The sequence below is a fragment of the Amyelois transitella genome, chromosome 7, assembly GCF_032362555.1.
Source record: "Amyelois transitella isolate CPQ chromosome 7, ilAmyTran1.1, whole genome shotgun sequence".
NCBI lineage: Eukaryota > Metazoa > Arthropoda > Insecta > Lepidoptera > Pyralidae > Amyelois > Amyelois transitella.
The window spans coordinates 9,998,684-10,020,311 of NC_083510.1; the positions used below are offsets into that span (position 1 = coordinate 9,998,684).

At 35.4% G+C, this 21,628-nt stretch overlaps 2 protein-coding genes across 2 annotated transcripts in view; one reads left to right on the plus strand and one right to left on the minus strand.

The window, feature by feature from the left end:
* The window catches only part of LOC106130169 (uncharacterized), a 147,950-nt gene that overhangs the window by 120,760 nt on the left and 5,562 nt on the right, over window positions 1–21,628 (plus strand). The window contains exons 6-7 of the mRNA XM_013328944.2: window positions 7,683–7,799; window positions 8,478–8,655. Coding sequence (XP_013184398.2) covers window positions 7,683–7,799; window positions 8,478–8,655 — 295 coding nt within the window. The remainder of the gene's footprint in view (window positions 1–7,682; window positions 7,800–8,477; window positions 8,656–21,628) is intronic.
* Window positions 945–7,122, minus strand: LOC106129409 (uncharacterized). Its single transcript, XM_013327966.2, has one exon. It carries the CDS (start codon window positions 6,587–6,589, stop codon window positions 1,265–1,267), a length of 5,325 nt encoding a protein of 1,774 aa, XP_013183420.2. The 5' UTR covers window positions 6,590–7,122; the 3' UTR covers window positions 945–1,264.

Sequence of the window (21,628 nt, forward strand, 5' to 3'; positions counted from 1 at the left end):
ATAAGATTTTTTTTTGGTAGATATTATGTAATATTAACATCATCGAAAATAATTTAAGGTATCTTGAATTATTTGAATTTATATGCCGACTTTATCTTTTAAATAAGACATACAATAGTATTATGTTTTCAATAGGTAAAATTAAAATTATAAAATCAGTAGGAACATTCCTTTAAATAAATAAGCAATAGAAATTGAAATAATTACATTTGTGTAATTCATCTCCTATATACCTCCGCCCACTGCCTAACAATTACTTACATTTCGTATGGCATCCTTATAAAACTATTGTTGGGGCTTCAAGGCCGAGATCCCCAATCGAGATTTTCTCGATACAATGTTATTCTCTAATTGGTGCGGGACATTGATTAATGGAATTTCCCTCTGTGGTGTTGCGTCTCATTGTAGACGAAGGTCTTGGTATTGTTTTGGTAGAGATTTTTTCCTGGCATTGACCCGAATACAAAATTGTTTTATACACCAAACTAGAATTTATCGTGATCTATGATTTTTTTCATTAAAGGCATACAAATGTGACGGGTATCGATTTCGAGCCCCTAAATGTCATAAACTAAACCATTAAATTGGTACCACTTTGCAACATTGGAAAAGTGATAGAAATTGGGCGTCTATTGACCATAGAAATGTTTCTACGGTCTGTATATTTCTTCTTGCCAGATGGCAAGATTATGCTATAAATGTCATGTAAATTATCACTAACATGCTGCAAGTTAGTTTATTTCAAAGTTCCGTTCTGATAATACATGAGACTACGGGAATATGCTATAATTATTATGATTGCTACTAGAATAAAAGTGCCTAACTACTATAAAGCCATTCATCCAGCAAATACAACCAAATAAAATAATATTTCCTACCTAAGACGGAGATTAAAGAAATATTTTTTTTATAATTTTTTACATCGTGATCTCCGACTATATACAATCTGTTGGCGCTTGGGTCTTGAAATGAATGATTCCTTTGGTTCAAATGCCTGTGTAATTCCGTTTATTTCTTTTGATGACAATATTTTTGCGAAAAAAGGTTATGGCGAGCACAAGATCTAGCGTGATTTTTTGTGAATTAAGGAAACGGATATAAATGCAATAGACAACCGCCGCGTTGTCGTTCAGAAACTAATTTTACAAAGTTAAACATTGTCTATGAAATGGTGTAAAAATATTAAATTAATATTCTTTATTTATGTATATATGCTCCAACATGCCCCCGGCCTTGGAAGCTCGTGCTTTCAATGTGTTCTCTGCTACTCAAGCAAAGGACATATCTTGCTGTACGATCGTTTGACAATGCCCGTCGAAGTCCGTATGTCTGCCACTCTTGCAACGCCATCCTTTCCTGGGAAGATGTCGATGATTCGTCCAAGATGCCACTTCAAAGGCGGCAAATTATCATCCTTGATAACGACGAGCATTCCGGGCTTCAACGGAGTATCATCCTTTGTTGTCTTGGTCCTTGCTTGTAGTTCAGAAACATATTCTTTAGCCCATCTGGACCAGAAATGCTGGCGAATCTGTTCCACACGTTGATAGCGAGTAAGACGATTCGTCGAAATTTCAGTCACGTCTTCACAAGCAGGCGCAGTAAGTGGACGGCCAAGCAAAAAGTGAGCTGGGCTCAAAGGAGTGAAGTCTTGCGGATCTGTGGACATAGGACTAAGGGGACGGGAATTCAAAACGGCTTCAATCTGAACCAAAACCGTGCTAAACTCCTCAAAGGTTAAGTGTGCATTTCCTACGACACGTCGTAAATGATACTTACAGGATTTCACTCCAGCCTCCCACAAACCACCAAAATTAGGAGAATATGGAGGAAGAAAAGTAAACTTGATATTTTGACTTATTGCGTAATCTATTATCTCCGATGAGCAATTATTTATAAACTTTTTAAATTCATTCATAAGCCCAACAAAATTTCTACCGTTGTCGGAGAATATTTCTAAAGGTTTGCCACGTCTGGATATGAATCTTTTTAATGCAAGTAAATACCCTTCAGTGGACAAGTCACTGACTAGCTCCAAGTGAATGGCACGAGTCACGAAACAAATAAAAATACAAATATAACATTTTGTAGTCCTCGAACCTTTACCCCTACGATTTAGCATGAGCATTGGCCCGGCGTAATCGACACCACAACGCATAAAAGGAAAAGTAGCGTCCAAACGTTCCATTGGTAAATTCCCCATTAAAGGAGTTGGAGTTTTTCCCCTTAACCGCTTGCAAACAATACAATTATGTACCACTTTCCTAGCAAGATTCCTACCACTAATAGGCCACCAGGTCTCTCGCAAATTGTATAAAAGCGCTTGTGGAGCTGCATGTAACAAACGGGTGTGCTCATACCGAAATAGCAAAGTAGCAAAAGGATGGCTACCAGATATGAGTATTGGATGTTTTTTATCCAACGAGAAAATTTGTGAATTGGAAATACGACCACCTACACGTATTAATTTATTGTGATCAATAAATAAACTTAGCTTTGCTAAATTGTGTTTATGTCCTAAACAATTATTTTTAGTAAGCGACATGTATTCAACTGGAAAAGATTCCAATTGAGACAGCCTAGCTAAAGTTATATCAGACTCTCTCAATTCATCGACACATAGGACGCCTGATCGCGGGTTATTAGTATTGCGTGAATTATAAATAAACCGATTTACGTATGCGACAGCGCGTCTCATGCGATTAAATTGAGAAAATCTATAGAAGGGAAACAAGGAAGACTCGGAAACTTTATCAGGCACAGCAGAAAGCGTCACGCCCGATTTTAACTCTGGTAACTCATCAGGCAAACCATTTATAAATGAAGGCACCAGATCGCATCTAAAATCGGGCTGGCGAAGATAGGCCGGGCCTTCCCACCATAACGTAGAAGTTGAGAGATCTTCTAGCGACATACCGCGGGACACTAAATCAGCTGGATTATTTTTTCCACTTACATGACGCCAAGGAAGTTCCCTCGTCAACTCATGTATTTCTGATGTCCTATTTTGTACAAAAGTTTTTTGTAAGTTAGGTGGCATGTGTAACCAGCCTAGTACAATTGTTGAGTCAGTCCAAAACATAATATTTTTAAATTGTAAATGAAGTGCCTTATTCACTTTGTCGTATAGCCTTGCACCTAATAAAGCTCCGCATAATTCTAGCCGCGGAATACTAACGGGCTTCAAAGGAGCAACCTTGCTTTTTGAGCACAACAGTCTCACCAATGAATTATTGTCACTGCTGACTGAGCGTACGTAAATACAAGCGCCGTACGCTACTTGCGATGCATCGGTAAAAATGTGTAACTCCGAATGTGTAGCAGTAGTGTTAATAACATGACGAGGCACACGAATGGTGTTAAGTTCCGATAGGGCGTTCGCAAACTTAGTCCATGTAAGTAGAACATCGCTTGGCACCACATCGTCCCAACCTAATTGCAATAACCAAAGTCGCTGTAATAATATTTTCACTATTATTATAATTGGACTAACTAAACCAAGGGGGTCAAAAATTTGAGATATGTGTGATAAAATACTACGTTTTGTTATCTTGTTAGTGTCACTCTTAAATTGCGTATTAAAATAAAATTCATCACTAGTGTTGTACCATCCTAAACCCAAAGTCTTGCACTGAACAGTATCACCTAATGTTAACTCCTTACCTGCGCTGAACGGACCTGATGACTGATCACATTGAAAGTTAAATGTCCATTTTCTCAATGGAAAACAACCGGACTGTAAACACTTTGAAGTCTTGTTACAAAATGATAATAATTCATGTTTATCATCCCAACCTGTGATCATATCATCAACGTAAAAGTCCTCAGAGATGATTCTCTTTACATCAGGGTCAGTACACTCAAGTGCCAGCTGTTTGAGGCATCTAACAGCAAGATAGGGTGACGCTGCCATGCCGTAGGTCACGGTGTTGAGCTGGTACATACTTAAAGGCTCAGAAGGATTATCCCGCCAGACAATCAGTTGCATGTCGCGTTGTGACTCATGTAATAGGCACTGCCTGTACATTTTTTGTATGTCTGCACACGCAGTAAACCTATATCGTCTAAACCGCAATAAAATATCAAATAGTTCACTTTGTAGTGGCGGCCCGACAAGCTGAATGTCATTTAAGGATACTCCATTACTAGTAGCAGCACTTCCGTCAAAGACTACTCTCAATCGGGTTGAAGAGCTATGCTCCCGATATACACCATGGTGTGGTAAAAAATAATGTGGTGTTCCATATGAACTTACCTTTTTCATATGACCCAAATCAAGGTATTCATGTATGAAATCAGTGTATAATTTTTTATAAGTAATATTACGTTCGAGGCGTCTTTCTAAAACTAAAAAACGAATTTTAGCCTGAGTGTACGACTCGCCAAGGCTAGCTGGTGACTTCTGAAGCGGCAGATGTACGCAGAACCTTCCATCACTTGTGCGCGTTGTAGTGTTAATAAAATGTTCTTCGCAAGCACGCTCGTCGTCCGTGTGTGTGAGACTAGCCTTAGGCAGTTCCTCTAGTTCCCAAAACTGCCGTAATTGTGTTTCAATAGCGTGCGAAAAATTACATTGGAAAGACCTATCAATATTGTGCGTATTACTGTGTATAGGCCCTGAAATTATCCAACCTAATTTTGTGTTTTGTAAAACTGGGCCATTTGGTAACCTTATTTTACCTTCGCATAATAAATCCCAAAATATTTCTGCGCCAATCAAAATGTCAATATTGTGGGACTCGTAAAATAATGGATCGGCTAGCTGTATATGTTCAGGGATGAATAGTTCGTTTTGATCATATGCAACCGCCGGCAATGTACATGAAATGTAAGGCAACACAAAACATTTTAAACTCGTAGAATAGGCACCGGTGCGCGATCTTATTTTAACATCACAGATCTGTGTTGAGTTTGTAACCGAGTTACCTATTCCTCGTATTTCACAAGTGGACTGTATTAAAGTAACATTAAGTTTTGTACATAAATCCTTAGACAAAAAACAAAGTTGACTTCCTGAATCGAGAAGACAGCGTGCAATATGATAATTATTGTGATTATCCGCTATTTCAATCATAGCAGTCGATAATAAAACAGAATTTATACTTTTAACTGATTGATTATTGAACGTATAGCGAGTGTTATCTATGTGCGGCTTGTTTACCTGTGCCGTGCTAGACCGATGCATGGGGACGTCGACCGCGGGGACCGCGGGGGTCGCGGGCGCGGTCGGTACATCTCTCGGCTCACGATTATTGCAATTTGAATGAAGCGTCATTACTTGAGCGTCATTAGACGTGTCACTATGAATTAGCGTATTATGTTTTCTATTACATTTTCGACACGGACCAAACTTACATGTTTCTAACGTATGTCCAGAGCGTAAACAGTTCTCACACAACTTGTTGGTAGCTATAAAGTGTAGTTTAGTGTCTATATTAGCATCCAAAAACTTTGGACAGGAATACAGTGCATGATCATTGTAACACATTAAACATGGCTTCTTATAGGTAGTGCGACTTTGTTGTGACTTGGTGGAGACATTGCATTGAGCCTTATGTGTAGTTTGTTTTTTGGAATCAAGATTAATCTTACTATGAGAGGCTTGCAATGTTTCCAACATCTCAGCACGGTCCCTGAGAAAGGTGAGTAGATCATCCACCTTTAGTGATGATTTAGTTTCATTGTGTTTACGAATAGTACACTTATATTGCTCCCACTCGCGTTCAGTAGTTTCATCTAATTTAGAAGTGACTATGAATATGACCAGTGTATCCCAGTGCTCAGTGGGTTCACCAAGCATTTTTAAAGCTCTTAAATTCTTAAGTATTGTATCAATTAGGCGCCTGAGCATGTGGTACGACTCCTTAGTTAATTTCTGAATGGTAAATAAGGCCTTAACATGGTTGTGTATTAACATACTGCTATTATTGTATCTATTGAGAAGTAATTCCCATGCTATAGTATAATTGCTGGCTGAGAACTCCACAGAATCTATAACCAACTCCGCACTGCCCTTTAATGAGGATTTTAGGTAATGAAATTTTTGAATATCGCTAATTTCATTAGAATTATGAACTAAAGACATAAATGTATCTCGAAACTCGAGCCAATGCTCATATGAACCATCGAATGTAGGCATAGATATGACAGGTAATTTAATTGATTTTATTTTACTATGACACACACTGGAGCCATCAGAGACTTCGGCTCGGTTAAGTAAGTATTCAGCTCGTGACAAGGCACTATAATAGCTATCCTCAAATAAATCTCGTTGATTTAATTGGCAATCTAAATCAGAGTCTATCACTATCTTCTCAATCATTGTTTGAATATTATTAAATTCAGTAAGTAAGCTGGCTGCGCCTTGCATACGCAGTTTTAAATCAATGCATTTTTGACTATTTAATTGATCTCGAGTTATGCTATTAATAAAGGTTGTTAGTCTTGTGAGGCGACCTTTGATTATGCCTCTGCCTTTTACTAAATCAGTCAACTTCTCACTATCTTTGTCACAGAAGGCGGTAGGGGGCCTACTGTACGGAGACCTATCGCGAGATTTAGGCTTAGCTTCATCATTAACTAGGCTCATTTTGGTTGTTTGTGAAAGGACTTACGGTTTGTGAATATTCCTGTTCGTACTGTGGCGTCAGCCGATGCTAGCAACGGCACAAAGCTGACTATAGCGATGCACAAGAACTGAAATATGAACAAAGCACGGTATTAGCACAGATTGAACTCACAGGGACGAGGTTAGGAAGGATGGCTGGCCGTACCGAATGTATGCAGCAGTTCCTCCGACGTCTTAACCTCGCTGGTTCTATGTCTTCATGCGGCGACGAAGGTCCACAACGTATGTTGGCGCTTGGGTCTTGAAATGAATGATTCCTTTGGTTCAAATGCCTGTGTAATTCCGTTTATTTCTTTTGATGACAATATTTTTGCGAAAAAAGGTTATGGCGAGCACAAGATCTAGCGTGATTTTTTGTGAATTAAGGAAACGGATATAAATGCAATAGACAACCGCCGCGTTGTCGTTCAGAAACTAATTTTACAAAGTTAAACATTGTCTATGAAATGGTGTAAAAATATTAAATTAATATTCTTTATTTATGTATATATGCTCCAACACAATCATTACGGTGCCGTGAACATATTCATTATTTAAGGTCTAAGGTTTTTGTTGTGGTTATCATCGCTTATTTTTATGGCGCGAAACTTTCTTGTTTATGAGTGAAAGTCGTAAAGTGAGACTAACGACGGGGAAAATGGAAATTGATTTTCGCCTACTCATTTTTTGTAAGGAAATGATATTTGAAGCTTTTAATAATATTGAAAATGGAGAGGATATATTTTGGTAATTTTTTAACAGAGTATTTTTCCTCTGAGTTTTATCAAATTGTAAATTCTCAATTGGTGTCTTCAAACTCCTGAGTTTATTAAAAACAACAGTTATTTTTAACACCCTTAAGATAATATTGCGTTTCTTTTTTTTTAGAAAGTTGATATCACCCAGTTTAGAAAATATATATACACAACACAATTTCCTCTTTTACATTACTCTTGTATCACTGCAAAAAGGTGATATTGAAAAATTAAATCTCCTTGTTTTATAGTGTGTTACTAGTTTGCATAATAATATATCTGTAAGTTCACATTTGGTTAAAATAAGCTTTTGTCTCCAGGATGGTGAACTAATTCCTAGTCAAGACACAGTGGTGCTGCCTACCCCGAGACTGCAAGAGGCTACCCTAGATGAGGATGCAACAGATCCTATGCCTACGGCGCAGACATCTAATAAGGTTACAAATATTTTACTATCAAAGTATTTGTAGCGATGTCTTAATATACCAGAATATCTGACTAAATTAAGCATAAAACGAATGCTATTACAATTAATTGTAACCGGACTTAAGTCCGCCTATTGTACTTTAAAAATTGTAATTGTTACAATAAAGTATGAATAAATAAATGAACTCTCGTCTTAACTCCTTGACATGTCGACAGAGTAATATGAAATAACTGAAATATGAAATTATTAACTTTGAAACACTTGTACTCATTCGAACAAACCTTGAACTTAACTGTGATTCCAAGTACCTATATCTTTTTTTCATTTTAAGTATATTGCTTATGTTATATATAAAATTCTCGTGTCACAATGTTCGTTCCCGTACTCCTCCGACACGGCTTGACCGATTCTCATGAAATTTCGTGAGCATATTGAGTAGGTCTAAGAATCGGCGATTTCATATATATATATATACATCTCTTTTTCATATCTCTTTAATAAGAGTTATCCACCCATAACATTTGAGTTTTAACTAGCAATTACTTAAAAATTATTTATATGGCAAAACAATGTTTGCCTAGCTAGTAAAATATAATTTTACAGAGAAAAGAGATGAACGGAGGACGCTCCACTTAACTCCACCTACAAGAGTTTCGAAATTTCCCAACCTTTATATTTTAACCCTCAGGTGGCCTCGATAAGCCAGCTCTCCTTCATGGTCAGGCCGGACAGCTTCGAGCGTGGCCAGCTTCGCCTGACCTGCATCTCCAGTGTACACTCGGTTTACAACGAGCAAGCTGAGCTGGTCATCAACGAAGAGAGACCTCAGATCGCCTCAGTGCTGGGCACTAGGGACGCTGCTGGAGGTATGATTAACAGCCTTTTTTCATCTTATAAATTACATTAACCTGAATTTTTATGACTATTGGTTTGTACCAGTAACATGTAAGGCTTGTTTATCATTGAGCCTAGCTGCGCGTGACCTTTGACTCTTGTTATTACTAGCACTGACTTTCTGGAAATAAATTGAGCTGTGGTATGTGTTCGTATGGGTTTATGCTGCATTTGCTAAAGGCCGAATAAAGCCAGGAGGAAGAACGCTGAGCCCTAACTGTGTATAGTAATATAGATACCGATAATACATACATACATATGGTCACGTCTATGTCCCTTGCGGGGTAGACAGAGCCAACAGTCTTGAAAAGACTGAATCCATGACATCCATGTTAAAGAAATGGAGTTGTCCTATTCTTTTTTGTATTGGTGCCGGGAACCACGCGGCATATACCGATAATTCAAATTTGAATATAAGAAGTACAAGATGAATGCATAAACTGCATTGATTTTCAAATGGATAGTTCACAACCTCACCACGAAATGTATTCACATCTAAACATCTACATTATACTAAGTTGCGGAGCTATTTTTAAATTTTAATTTATTTACTTTGCAAGTACAGCGTTCCACGTAGATTTTCCTTCGGGCAAATTGGTGTGCCAGTTACCGTTTGCGGTCAATATTTGAATTGTGGAGTAGGATTGGTTTGCTTTAAGAGCTCCATAGCTTTTTCTATTCTTTATTTTCTATATATGAAAGAACAAAGAAATTTGTCTCATTTTATCTGTGAACAAGAGTTAGAGCAAGTTGTAATTGTTGAAAAGTGAAATCTTTGTTTGCGCGATTTAGATTATTCGCTGCTATTGGCTGAGCGCGTCAATATCATCGCGATGATTGACAGATGATGTGTGATATTATTTATTTATTTATTTAGACTTCATGCACGTAAAATGTACAACAGGTGGACTTAATGCCACAAGGCATTCTCTGCCAGTCGAACCTTTGGACCAAACTGAGATGGATGTACGGGTAGTGCGATAACTGTAAATTAGAAAATTATATAAATATAAATAATAATAGGTTACTTAATACACTTGCATATAATATATTACAAACATAAGTATGACTATATATATATATATATATACTCCATATAAAATAAACATACATATACTACATACATTGGATGACATTAGTGATGTCGCCAAAATTAAATGTTCTTATTTAACGGAATAACATGATCCACGAAATTAAATCATCATTAATCACTCACTACAGTGAATCTTAGTAAATGTTTCACCGCTAAAAGCTTTGACGTATCGCACACTATTATGGCTACGCATTTTCAGTCGAAATGAGGTCTGCACGAAATTCTCTGAAATACCATTTGCGAAATTCTAAGGCCGCGCTACGTTGATACGTTCACTGTGAAACAATTATGGCATAGAAATAAAGTCGTGTTTGGGTGTGACACATCTAAGTACTGCAAGAAACAAACAGCTTAATTTATTAATAATGGAATAAACATACATTATTACTTCAGTATCCCTCGCGGCACAGAGGCAACAGTCTTCAAAAAACTGATAGGCCACATTCAGCTATTTGGAAACGGTGGCAACAAACCTTCTTTTTTTATAAGTACATGTCATAAAAAGAATCGGTATTTTAATCTCAACAAAAAATTAATAGTCAATTTTATTTTTCACCCAAAAAATCATTTGTTTTCTTCTTAGGGTGTCTATGTAAGCGGTAGTAATGAAACCATATTTTATACACACGTGCTAATGAAAAATAACTTTCGCTAATATACATTATTAAGGGTCATAATTTTGTAAATGTAGTTAAATATTTATCTTAAAACCCAAAAGACTAGTCCAATATACATCTGTCTAGGTTTATTATAGCTGGCAAGAAACCAAGGATAAAAATTAATGTTATCTTAATATTTTTTTATCACAAGGTGACTATGTAATTATCATAAAGGAAAAGATTAATACAACTTACCTCTATACTCTCTCTGATTTGCGTCATACGTTCATTCCCTCTGCATGTTTGGGTGGATAGGCAAAGGTAATGATTAACGCGCTCTCAGTCATGTGGCAATGTAGCTCGTTGGTTTGTTGACTGTATTGATTCGTGGTTTAGCTTTGGTCGAATTTTCTTGTTTATTGCCATCATTATAATTCTAAAATACGTTGAAATAATACTAGAGAACAAAAGCACTATCACGTGCTTAAATACCCGGCTTGGATGTTGACGGCCTCTGAAGTGAAGCGATAGTGCGATTGTCTGTGACACAGGAGGGCCCGGGTTCGAGTCTCGGCCAGGGCATGATGAAAAACGAACGATTCTGATTTGCCTAGTTATTGTATATTTAACTATCTATATATATCTAAGTATTCATTATAAACTTTAATAATATAATAAGTGCCGTGTGGTTCCCGGCATTAATACAAAAAAGGATAGGAACACTCCATCTCTTTCCCATGGATGTCGTAAAAGGCGACTAAGGGATAGGCTTACAAACTTGGGATTCTTTTTTAGGCAATGGGCTAGCAACCTGTCACTATTTGAATCTCAATTCTATCATTAAGCCAAATAGCTGAACGTGGCCATTCAGTCTTTTCAAGACTATTGGCTCTGTCTACCCCGCAAGGGATATAGACGTAAACATATGTATGTATGTACTGCATAGTCGCTCGGTAACATATGCGTTTAATCCCCGTGTAATAACATAATAGTTTAATACAACGCGAAAGATTAAATTCACTTATTTATTTTATCTCTTCATCGCACATTAAGTCGAAATAAATGTGGCGGTCCTATTCTAGTGTGTCGGGAACCACACGGCAAACAACTCAAACTATCTCGTCAATATTAAAAGTCGATAATCCCCCGCATTTTCCAGTTCACCACAGCTCCCAAACGCGTCAGATTGCAGCATGCAGCCGACTAGAAAATTGCACTCATTCAGAACTCGTAAATACTCGTCAGCCAATATTTTATGAAGATTTTATTCCAAAACCTTTGAGATTTCCTTCGGAGAGCGATAAAAACGTCGTCCGATTTATTGAGCAGCGCGATCGAATGGAAAATCTGTTATTGCTGGATTATTGAAAATATTCATAATGATTTATCAGCTATATTAAATATAATGGCCGTGCAATAAATGTCATATATGTGCCGTGTGGTTACCGGCACTAATAGAAAAAAAAATAGGATCACTCCACGGATTCGTTAAAAAGATATATCCGTAAATGTCGATAATGATAAAATCATTACAGTGAATCATTTCAGAGTACATCTGTATATCTTTTTCAATCAATCATACATTAGATCAATATTCAATGCTAACCAATACACATCAAAACTAAATTTCTAAGCAGAGTATAGTAAATATACAAACATACATATAGTCACGTCTATATCCCTTGCGAGGTAGACTGATCACACAGTCTTGAAAAGACTGAAAGGCCACGTTCAGCTGTATGGTTTTATAATGGAATCGAGAATCAAATGTGTCACTAAAAAGAATCCCAAGTTTATAAGCCTATCCCTTAATCGCCTTTTACGTTATCAATGGAAAAGATTTGGAGTGGTTCTATTCTGAATTGCCGGAAACCACACGTCACTTTATAAAAGAAATATAACACAACAAGCCAATGCCTTTTTTTACGCTTTCCTGTCGTGCCCTTGTACTGAATTTCTCTTTATTATAATTTTTTTTTTGTTCTTATTTTACATACATACATACATAAAATCACGCCTCTTTTCCGGAGGGGTAGGCAGAGACTTGTTCTTATTTTCCTTGTTGTAAATAAAAATATAAATAAAATTAACGTTTGCAAAATATTCATCGACCTTTATCAAATAATGTACAATTCTGTAACGTAACCAACAAACCACACGCCATCGAAGTTTGCAGTTACCAACTATTTGAACTCGCGGTAAACAATTTAATTAGTCTTAAAGCAACTCCTAACTTCGTGTTCAATAATGTAGCTGGTACGAAAAAAGTTTACAACAAACATGTGCTGGAAAATTGCTTGTTAAATAGTTTTAATAAAAACTGAATAGAAAGTACTAGATATAAAAAAAATGACATTCTGAAAATTAATTTGACTAGCCCAATCCAGCATTGTGGAGGTAAGGATGTAGTTGGGACTAAGGCCAAAAGGAAGAACATTGGAATTGAAATTGTAAGGAATATTAAAAGTCAAAACTTTTGAAAAGAATAGACAGGGATTTTATTAAACTGAGTAAACCAGAACTCTTGCACACATCAATACAACTTAAAGTTCAATTTTGCACTATAATCTTCAAAATCGCAGAACTGATTTTGATAAAACTTATGTTGTTGTATAGTTATTATCCTTGTGTAACATATAGAAAATATATATTTATTTCAATTGTTTTTCGGGTGGTGCGATAACTATTATCATCTTGGAAACTAAAACACCTGATAATGAACACATTATAAACCAGCTTGGACATGAGAAATGGCACCTATGCAAAGGTCGTTCAGCCTGATGTACATTTTCTATTGATTTATGAAAATCGTCGACACTCTTAAAAAAAGGCACGCGTACGAAATAGCGGGCGATAGGAAAGAATATAAGGAAAAATTAAAGCATAATAAATCAAAAAGAAAGGTCACAACAGCATTAATATTCAGTGTAAGTGCGAAACTGTGTAGCTAATTAAGCAATTAAGTAAAATGAACGATTAAAAGTGTAAAAAAAACAATAATTAAATATTCATTACTTGGTATTATCGCATTTCAGTTCCTTGGAGAAGGAGAAAAATACTCGACAAATTAAGCTTAGTGCAATGTAGACTGACAATATTTTATCGATATCGATATAGCTACTAAATATATTAATTTTTTACATTATGTATATTAATCTTAATTAAATAATGAGTATTATTAAGAATCTTTCCCGTGTGGTTCCCGGCATTTTAGAATAGAACTAGAATAAAATAGAACCACTCCTACTTTGTTCCATGGATGTCGTTAAAGGCGACTAAGGGATAGCTAATAATCTTAGGATTGTCTAGCAATCTGTCACTATTTGAAACTCGATTCTCAGTCTTTGCGAGACTGTTGGCTCTGTATACCACGTAAAGGAATAAAGACGTTATATTATGTATTTTTTTTTTCTAGTTAGCCATTTCCTGTATGCCTATCTATACACCTAATTAGTTAGCATATTAATTTATTATGAAATATGTTAACTAAATAGTTTGAACAATATATTGTCCGCGCATATTTTACTTTGTTATTATAACATAATATTTTCAATTTTAAAAGTAAACAAAATCAAAACTTAACATTTTTCGCAAATTATTTTTTTATTTGAACTTTTTACATTTAAACTGTACAACAGGTGGACTTAATACCATATGGCATTCTCTGCTAGTCTAGTTTTATAACCCAAGATTGGACGAGTGATGCGATAACAGTTAAACAACTTATCGATATGATTGTGTCCCATCACTAAAATCGTTTTTGTTGACCATTAACGTTGTTTCGCTAATGATTTAACAGAGCAGAGTTCCCTTATTACATAACAAATTAGCTTAATGAAGATGTTTATCTTTCCGAAAAATGTTGCCCTGTTTTCCTGTCTATCCAATAGTAGACACGAGTAGCATTGTTGTCATTAGTATTTTTTCATCAGTTCCAAATAAAAAATACATACATGTGTATTGTCACGTCTATGTTCCTTGCGGGGAAGACAGCACCAACAGTATGAAAAGTCTGAAAGGCCAAGTTCTGCTGTATGACTTTAAGATGGAATTGAGATTCATATAAAGTGACAGGTTGCTAGCCCGTCGCCTAAAAGAAGAATCCCAATAGTTTATAGGCCTATCCCTTAGTCGCCTTAAACGACATCCACTGGAGAGAGTTGGAGTGGTCCTATTCTTTTTTCTATCAGTGCCGGAAACCACACGGCACAAATACTTATTTATGAATACTGAAGTTCTTACATTTTCCGAGGTGCGTAATTTTTTATGTAGTCCATTATATCAATACATTTCCCGGTCCTGAAGTAAATCCGTGGTGTTCCCTCGGTGGTGCTAATTGGAGATGGATAGCATCACCCTTCGATACTTATTGTCCAAACCCAGTATTGTGTTTCTTTTATTCAGAGAAATGATAGAAATATAATGTACCTAAGAAGCTTTTTTGGAACGTTCATAAATATATATTTTTCAAATAGGTTTTCCTAGGTTCAATTCCATGGGAATTTCTAGGAAGAAATATGTCTGTGTCACTCCTGAAGGTTTTTTATATCTGTATGGCGTACATACATATAGTCACGTCTATATCCCCCGCAGGGCAGACAGAGCCAACAGTTTTGAAAAGACTGAAAGGCCACGGTCTGCTGTATGGCTTTATGATGGAATTGACATTGAAATAGTGTTAGCTTGCTAGGCTATCGCCTACAAGAGAAATCCCAAATTCATAAGCTTATCCCGTAGTCTCTTTTCACGACTTCCATAGGAAATATATGGAGTGATTCTATTCTAAAGAGCACACGGCACTCTGTGTGTGTCTGTCTGTGGCAAATATCATCAAAATTAGTCCAACAGTTTTTATGTGAAAACTTTATATTAAGTATAAATTAAGCATTAATAAAAGTTATCTCTTTATAATATAAGCATGAATACAGATTACGTACAGCCGTATCAAATTTAAAGTTTTATAGAAAACAGTTAATTAGGTATTTTAATAGTATTGAATAAACTTATCCCAGGCACCATAGTGGTAGAAGATGCGAGAATACGCGAAGATAAGAGATTACAAACAAAATAATCCATTCATACAACTATCGAGTGACGTAAAAGATAACAAAACGCACCGTATGCAATTGCCATGTAAAACAGTTTAACTAACACAGCCCGCCGGGAATTAATTTCCGATGTGTACCATAATGAACCCCGTTCCAGATCATTTGTGTCGATATTTCGTTGCCCTGTCTATCTGTTATGGGAGTAGCAAACGGGCGACTTTTTGTACCCGCGACTGACAACTGTTTTTATTTTTGCTGAAAAGAAGTTTGGATTTGTGACTATGTATTTTTTCTTTGCTGAATAATCAAATTTTTAACTAACAAAAAGTGTGTTTTCCTATGGGTGACTAATACTGTATTCCTCACCTCTTTCTAGAAGAGCCTGGAATCCAATCTATCCTGGATTGTGTAAGTCAGGTTTTTACGTAAATCTACACCAATGATCTCCACAATATTTGCATGGGAATCTTGTTTCTTAGTAACACATCCAGTCGCTGGAATATCTCAGATATCCTCACGATGTTCTTCTCTAACTGATCAAGGTACATCAGAAGAATAATAGGCCTTTGCCACCGTGACACTTTAACCGTTCGACCACTGACTTTCTGCACTGATTGAAAAAAGTATCCCGTGTGTATCGCCTTAACAAAACGCTCGCTCAACAAATTTGCCGAATGCATCCGTTCTCGCCGCGTATACAATAGTGTACTTTGTCCATATTTCGCTTTTGTGTACTATTTCCCAGACAAAAGTTTCAATGTTGATGTGATGCGGTTTTCCAGTCTACACAATTATGTTGTATTCAATCTTCGATACATATGATTCTTACAAATTCAGTTAAGTATATTTAACATGTAGAGATTCTTGAGTCACATTCCCAACGCAAAACGGGTCCAGTGGATTTTGTAGAAGGGGAAACAAAATCTATTATAGTGTTATACTTGTACTACATTTTTTCTACAAAACTGAAAACAAGTTATGATGAGAGTGAATTATGATTTTTGATAGTCGGGCAAAGAATTAACAAAATTACGAATATAATACAATGACCAACGGCGGGATAGCATTGGTCATGGAAACATATAATTTTTTATAATAATTAGCTCATTATAAAAGTTAAGTGCGAGTCAGGTAAAAGAAAAATATTATATTGCTTTGTTTAAACATCTAAAGAAGCGTTACCTCCTCCAACAACGAAACCTGAATAAAAATGACTACATTTGTCACAGCAAAAGAATTGGAATTAGACAAATTCGTCCGTTAAATTAAAGTCGTTCTCGCCAAGAAAAAGTATTCGATTTTGGGTAAATCTCCCCACCCGCACTGGGAAACGGGGAATCAGCTAAGTTAACCTTATTCTAACCTGTCGAGTGTATTTATTTTTTTCGTAAAGAAAAAGCTCTTATTTAGGGCTCAATGTATTCACTAAATTATAAATTGAAGCGGTCTTATATATTTTTCAGTGATTTAGAAAATTTATTTGATGAAAATAATTCTGTTGTCATATTTCGAGCAGATTATCGTAACTGCCTTTTTGCGATATAGTTACTGATCAATTCTAAAAATGAGAAAGAATGCTAAATGAAACAATATCCTAATTAATAGTTTGTTAGTTGACGACGACATAGTTAACGGCGTCAAATAAGTAAAATTAAAACACATAACGCAATGAGCTGCTTAGACTTTAGGCTAAAACATTATGGGTTCAAAATCTTCACAACTCGCTGAAAAATAGAAAAGGCCGTGTCCAGATTTTCCTACATATAGATTTCTTTCTAAATAAAATCTGAAAATACGTACATTAGGAAAACTTTCCTTAGCCACTCTCCCCGCAGCCTTCGAACTAAGCGACGCGCACGTGATTGGATAAAATAAAGTGTATTTACTTCTAATTTGATTTTAAATTGGATACAAATGGATGGGCGACTTTTTTTTTAACTTAATCTCTTAAAATGGTGCTCCAAATAAATTATTCAGCTTAACGGATCAAGTGAAAATTAAATCGATCAGTGGTTGAATCGGTTCGGTTAGAAGCTTGAGGCATTGTTTCAGGTTTGGGGTAAGCCTGAAAAGTGTTAGAGATTTTTAAGAGGTAAATTCTCACTTCTGGCTTTGCTACAATTCGTGATAATGATTTTTAGAATAGGGACGGAAATGAGAATTGTTTATAGCGTTTTAAGTCTCCCTTTTTTATGTTTTTCGTGTAAGTAATTAATTAATTTCAGTTAAATAAAAACTCTTTTCTTAATTCTCGTTTTCAACCTATATTTATAAATGTTTGGAAAAAAATGTGATTGATTTTTTTTTCTTTCTTATTGTGAAATCCCTACCCTTTACCCTACATCAATATGATTATTTAAAAAAAAATTACATTAGCCATAACTTAATCTTTAAGAATTATTTTTGTGCAAAACATCGTTATAATAAGATCTGTGTGTATAAAATAAATCCAGACATCTTTCCCTGACACGTTTTTATATATTTTTTCTCGCAAACATTATACAAAGGAAGAACTACTTAATTGCAGGATAAATAGGATAAATGTAGCGTCCTCGCGAGCTTGCTCTATGAGTTTTAATTAAAAATATTTTTTCTTTGGTCTGCACTCAACATTCTGCTTACTTTACTAATTAGTGCAAAGTCTCTAATTTGCTTGTTTTCAACACTCAATAAATTTATTATGAACTCGCAGAGTGCTGTTTATTTAGGACTGTTTATAATAATAGAAGGGAGTCGTCATGGAGACGATAACGCTGCGCTGGATATGCGGATTTTCTTGAAAAGACCGCGTGAGGAATTCCCGTACTCTGTACTCTTATTCCTCACGCGGTTTCATATTAGAGACATGGCGGACAAAATGCAGGAGAGCTGACCACGCTGGTACTATCATGTTTTCACTTGGGATTCTTCATAGACCATGGGCTAGCAACCCACTATTTGAATCTCATTTCTATCATTAAGCCAAACAGCCGAACTGTCAGTCAGTCTTTTCGAGATTGTTGGCTCTGTCTATCCCACGTGGGATAAAGACGTGATTATATGTATGTATCAAGTTTCAACATCCACTTTTTAACAAACACTAGATTACACAAACTTAAATTTTGACTGTGATCTCAGGACAATATAGTTCCATGGCTGATTATATATAGCTATTTACAATCTTCAGTCAATTTCTCCGAACAATAAAACTTGCAGTCCATTAAAGTTTTACCATTAAATACAGGAGAATCTTGGCAGAAGTACAGCAACACTTATAGTTTATTTCAATTTTAAAGTGCGTAATGGTTGTGGAACAACTTAGTCAATGTCGGGTGCTCTGCCAAGCATTAAGTACAGGATTTTAAGGCTCTGCACAGCACATCTTAACATACAGCCAAGCGTAAGTGGCCAATATTTTGGTTTTTTATGGCGTTGGAGAAAATGTGAAATTTTTGTAGACATTCATACAAATTCACGTCTTTATCCCTTATGGGGAAGGCAACGATAGTCTTAAAAAGATTGAAATGCCACGTTTAAATGGATGGCTTAATGGTATAACTGAAAATAATGAGGTTGCTAGCCCATGGCCTAAATAAAGTGTAAAATACAGAAAATGACAAGTCTGTAGTCTCAGGTCCGCAAGACCTAAATTCGATCCATGTTCAGTCACATAAAGACTGATTGAATAGAATCTTTAACACCACCCTACCCACCCACCTACTCAACAAAGAATACTTGCCAACCCCTTGGAAATGAAAATATGTTATTGCGTTTTATTTTTTTAAACATTTACTATTTACAGCAAAAAGAAAATGTAGACAGTACCTACAGAGGCTGTTATGTTTATTTTCAAACAAGATAGAGATTATCTAAACCGCATCCCGTCTACTATAGCGCTGGATTCTTGGAATTATTCCAAAGTATCAGTTTTTCTATATTCCCTTTGCACCTAAAGGCATTGTCTCGGTTTTTCCTTTTTTTTTTATCATGATGTGAAAAAAAAGAAATATCAGGCTTAGTTGTCCTTCTTAACAGTACATTGCAAGTAACTTCTAGTGATTATACTTAAGAAAGAAGACCTCAGAAGACCTCATTCAAATAATAAGTAAAACTAGGACAATTAAAAACTATTTAAGATATTTGAATTATTAGAATACATTTGACAAAATGTTTCAGATGTGAAGTATTCAATTTCAGAAAAGTACTGGCTGTTATAATGTGTCTTTTTGGAAAACAATTTAGCGAATTCAAAGGATTGGCATTTAGTAAGAGGTTATAAGGAAAAACAGTGATGATCATGGCATGACATCCAAAATTTTGTTGATTTAATAAAATAAGTTTTTTTAACATTTTTAACGATCATGAGTCTTTGTTACTTTTAAATAACTAAATTCATTCATTCATTTACACTCACATAAAATAAGTGACAGTTATAATTTTTCTTTTTAAAATCTTTAAAAACAATTTTTTCAAAATCCAGAGATTATTTTAAATTAATACTGAAACTCAATCTATTTTTATTCAAAATAACGAAAAAATAGATCCATCATTCCAATCAACAATTTTCATTCGACCCAGCTCCGCTCCCAAGAATTACTCGTAACAGAAAATTCGGGTACAAATCTAGATAGGACCAAAAGGAGAACACCATTTTTATCCCGCGGGCTGTCACAAGAGGGCATGAATTAAAGAGTTTTATAAATATGGCCGCCTCTTCTAGTTGAAAAACTTTTATAATAATACTGAAGCTTGCTAGTAGCTGTTTATAATAGGGTAACAATAATATATTCTGATAACTAGATATGAGTAAGAAGAGCTAGTAAGTATTCCTCTTCTGTGGGAATTTTCAGAATGATTCTACATGATTCTAATGATACAAATTTAGCTCTCTCAGCTAATTATTAAATTGCGAAATGTTCGTCTATTAATAACATTCTTTATTCAATGTTTCTCTTAGACTTTATTTATAAAAATGTTATGAAAATAATTAAACCTACTTTAGAAACATGTAGGTATTGAGGTAGGTACAGAAAGAGATAAATAAAAAAACGACTAATAAAAAAATCTTTATTTAAATTGATCAGTGTTTTCAAGTTTGTTTGATTGTTTTAACATAAGTTTTATTTTCCATTTTTTTAATTTTTCCTTTGATATTAGAAAATCAGAGAGTTATGGCAATAGGTTTAACTGGCAGTAAGACCGTACTCGTAAATTTATTAAAGTAGGCATAGTAATAAATTTATATTATAACAATAAAAATATATATTTTCACTAACTTTTGCCTTATATATCTGTTCACTGAATAGAATAATATGATTCAAACTTAAATTCAATTAATTGCTTACAAAGTTACAGAGTAATTAACTTCAATTGATTCCGTTAGTTAAAATTCATCCCTTTAGCATTGTTTGTAATCAAGTTAATAAATACTGATATAGTTGAGCCATAGTTATCTTTATTTAAAGGCGTGAGCTGCGTAAATAATATATTGGTAATTTAAATAGTTTAGAGGTCAAGCAACATTCGCTCTGTGTTAGTACGTTTCAAGAGATTAATAGATTTAAATCTATTAATCTCTTGAAACGTACTAAGTTAGGCGTTGAAGCGTTATGTCGAAGGAGATGCACGATGGTTTCAACTACTATTCATACATTGTAGTACATTAAGGTTGCTGGCTTCAGCAAAACATGACCGTACCAACGGAGATGGCATACATATATACGCATAATCACGTCTATATCCGACCCCGGATAGACAGCGATATATATCAGTCTTAAAAAAACTGAAACGTCACGTTTAATGATGGAATTGTGACAAGTTGCTAGCCAATCGCCTGCAAGAAGAATCCCAAGTTTATAAGCCTTTCCTTTTCTCGTCTTTTACGATATCCATAGAATAGATATAGAGTGATACTTTTAAAAATGCCTTGAACCACACGGCACTCGAGAACCAACGGAGATCCTCTTGTATTTTTCTACTATCACAGACATGAAGGCTTTAACTAAAGCGGGTTCCTCACGCGGTCTCTGCGCGAAATTACGCACAACAAGCGCAACATTTTCATTTCAGTGACACGCAGTGTCTACTTGTGAAAAAGAAACGTTAACGTTAAAACAGTTCTTTGGCGTCGTGATAGAAAACTCTAAGCGTCGCAATCATGTATCCGACAGGAAACAGCGGAAAGTAATATATCTTTTAAGCTGTACATAAAACCTTAGCGAAATGA

Coding starts and splice junctions, on each gene's coding strand:
- LOC106129409 (XM_013327966.2), bottom strand. CDS start 6,589: ATGAGCCTAGTTAATGATGAAGCTAAGCCTAAATCTCGCGATAGGTCT.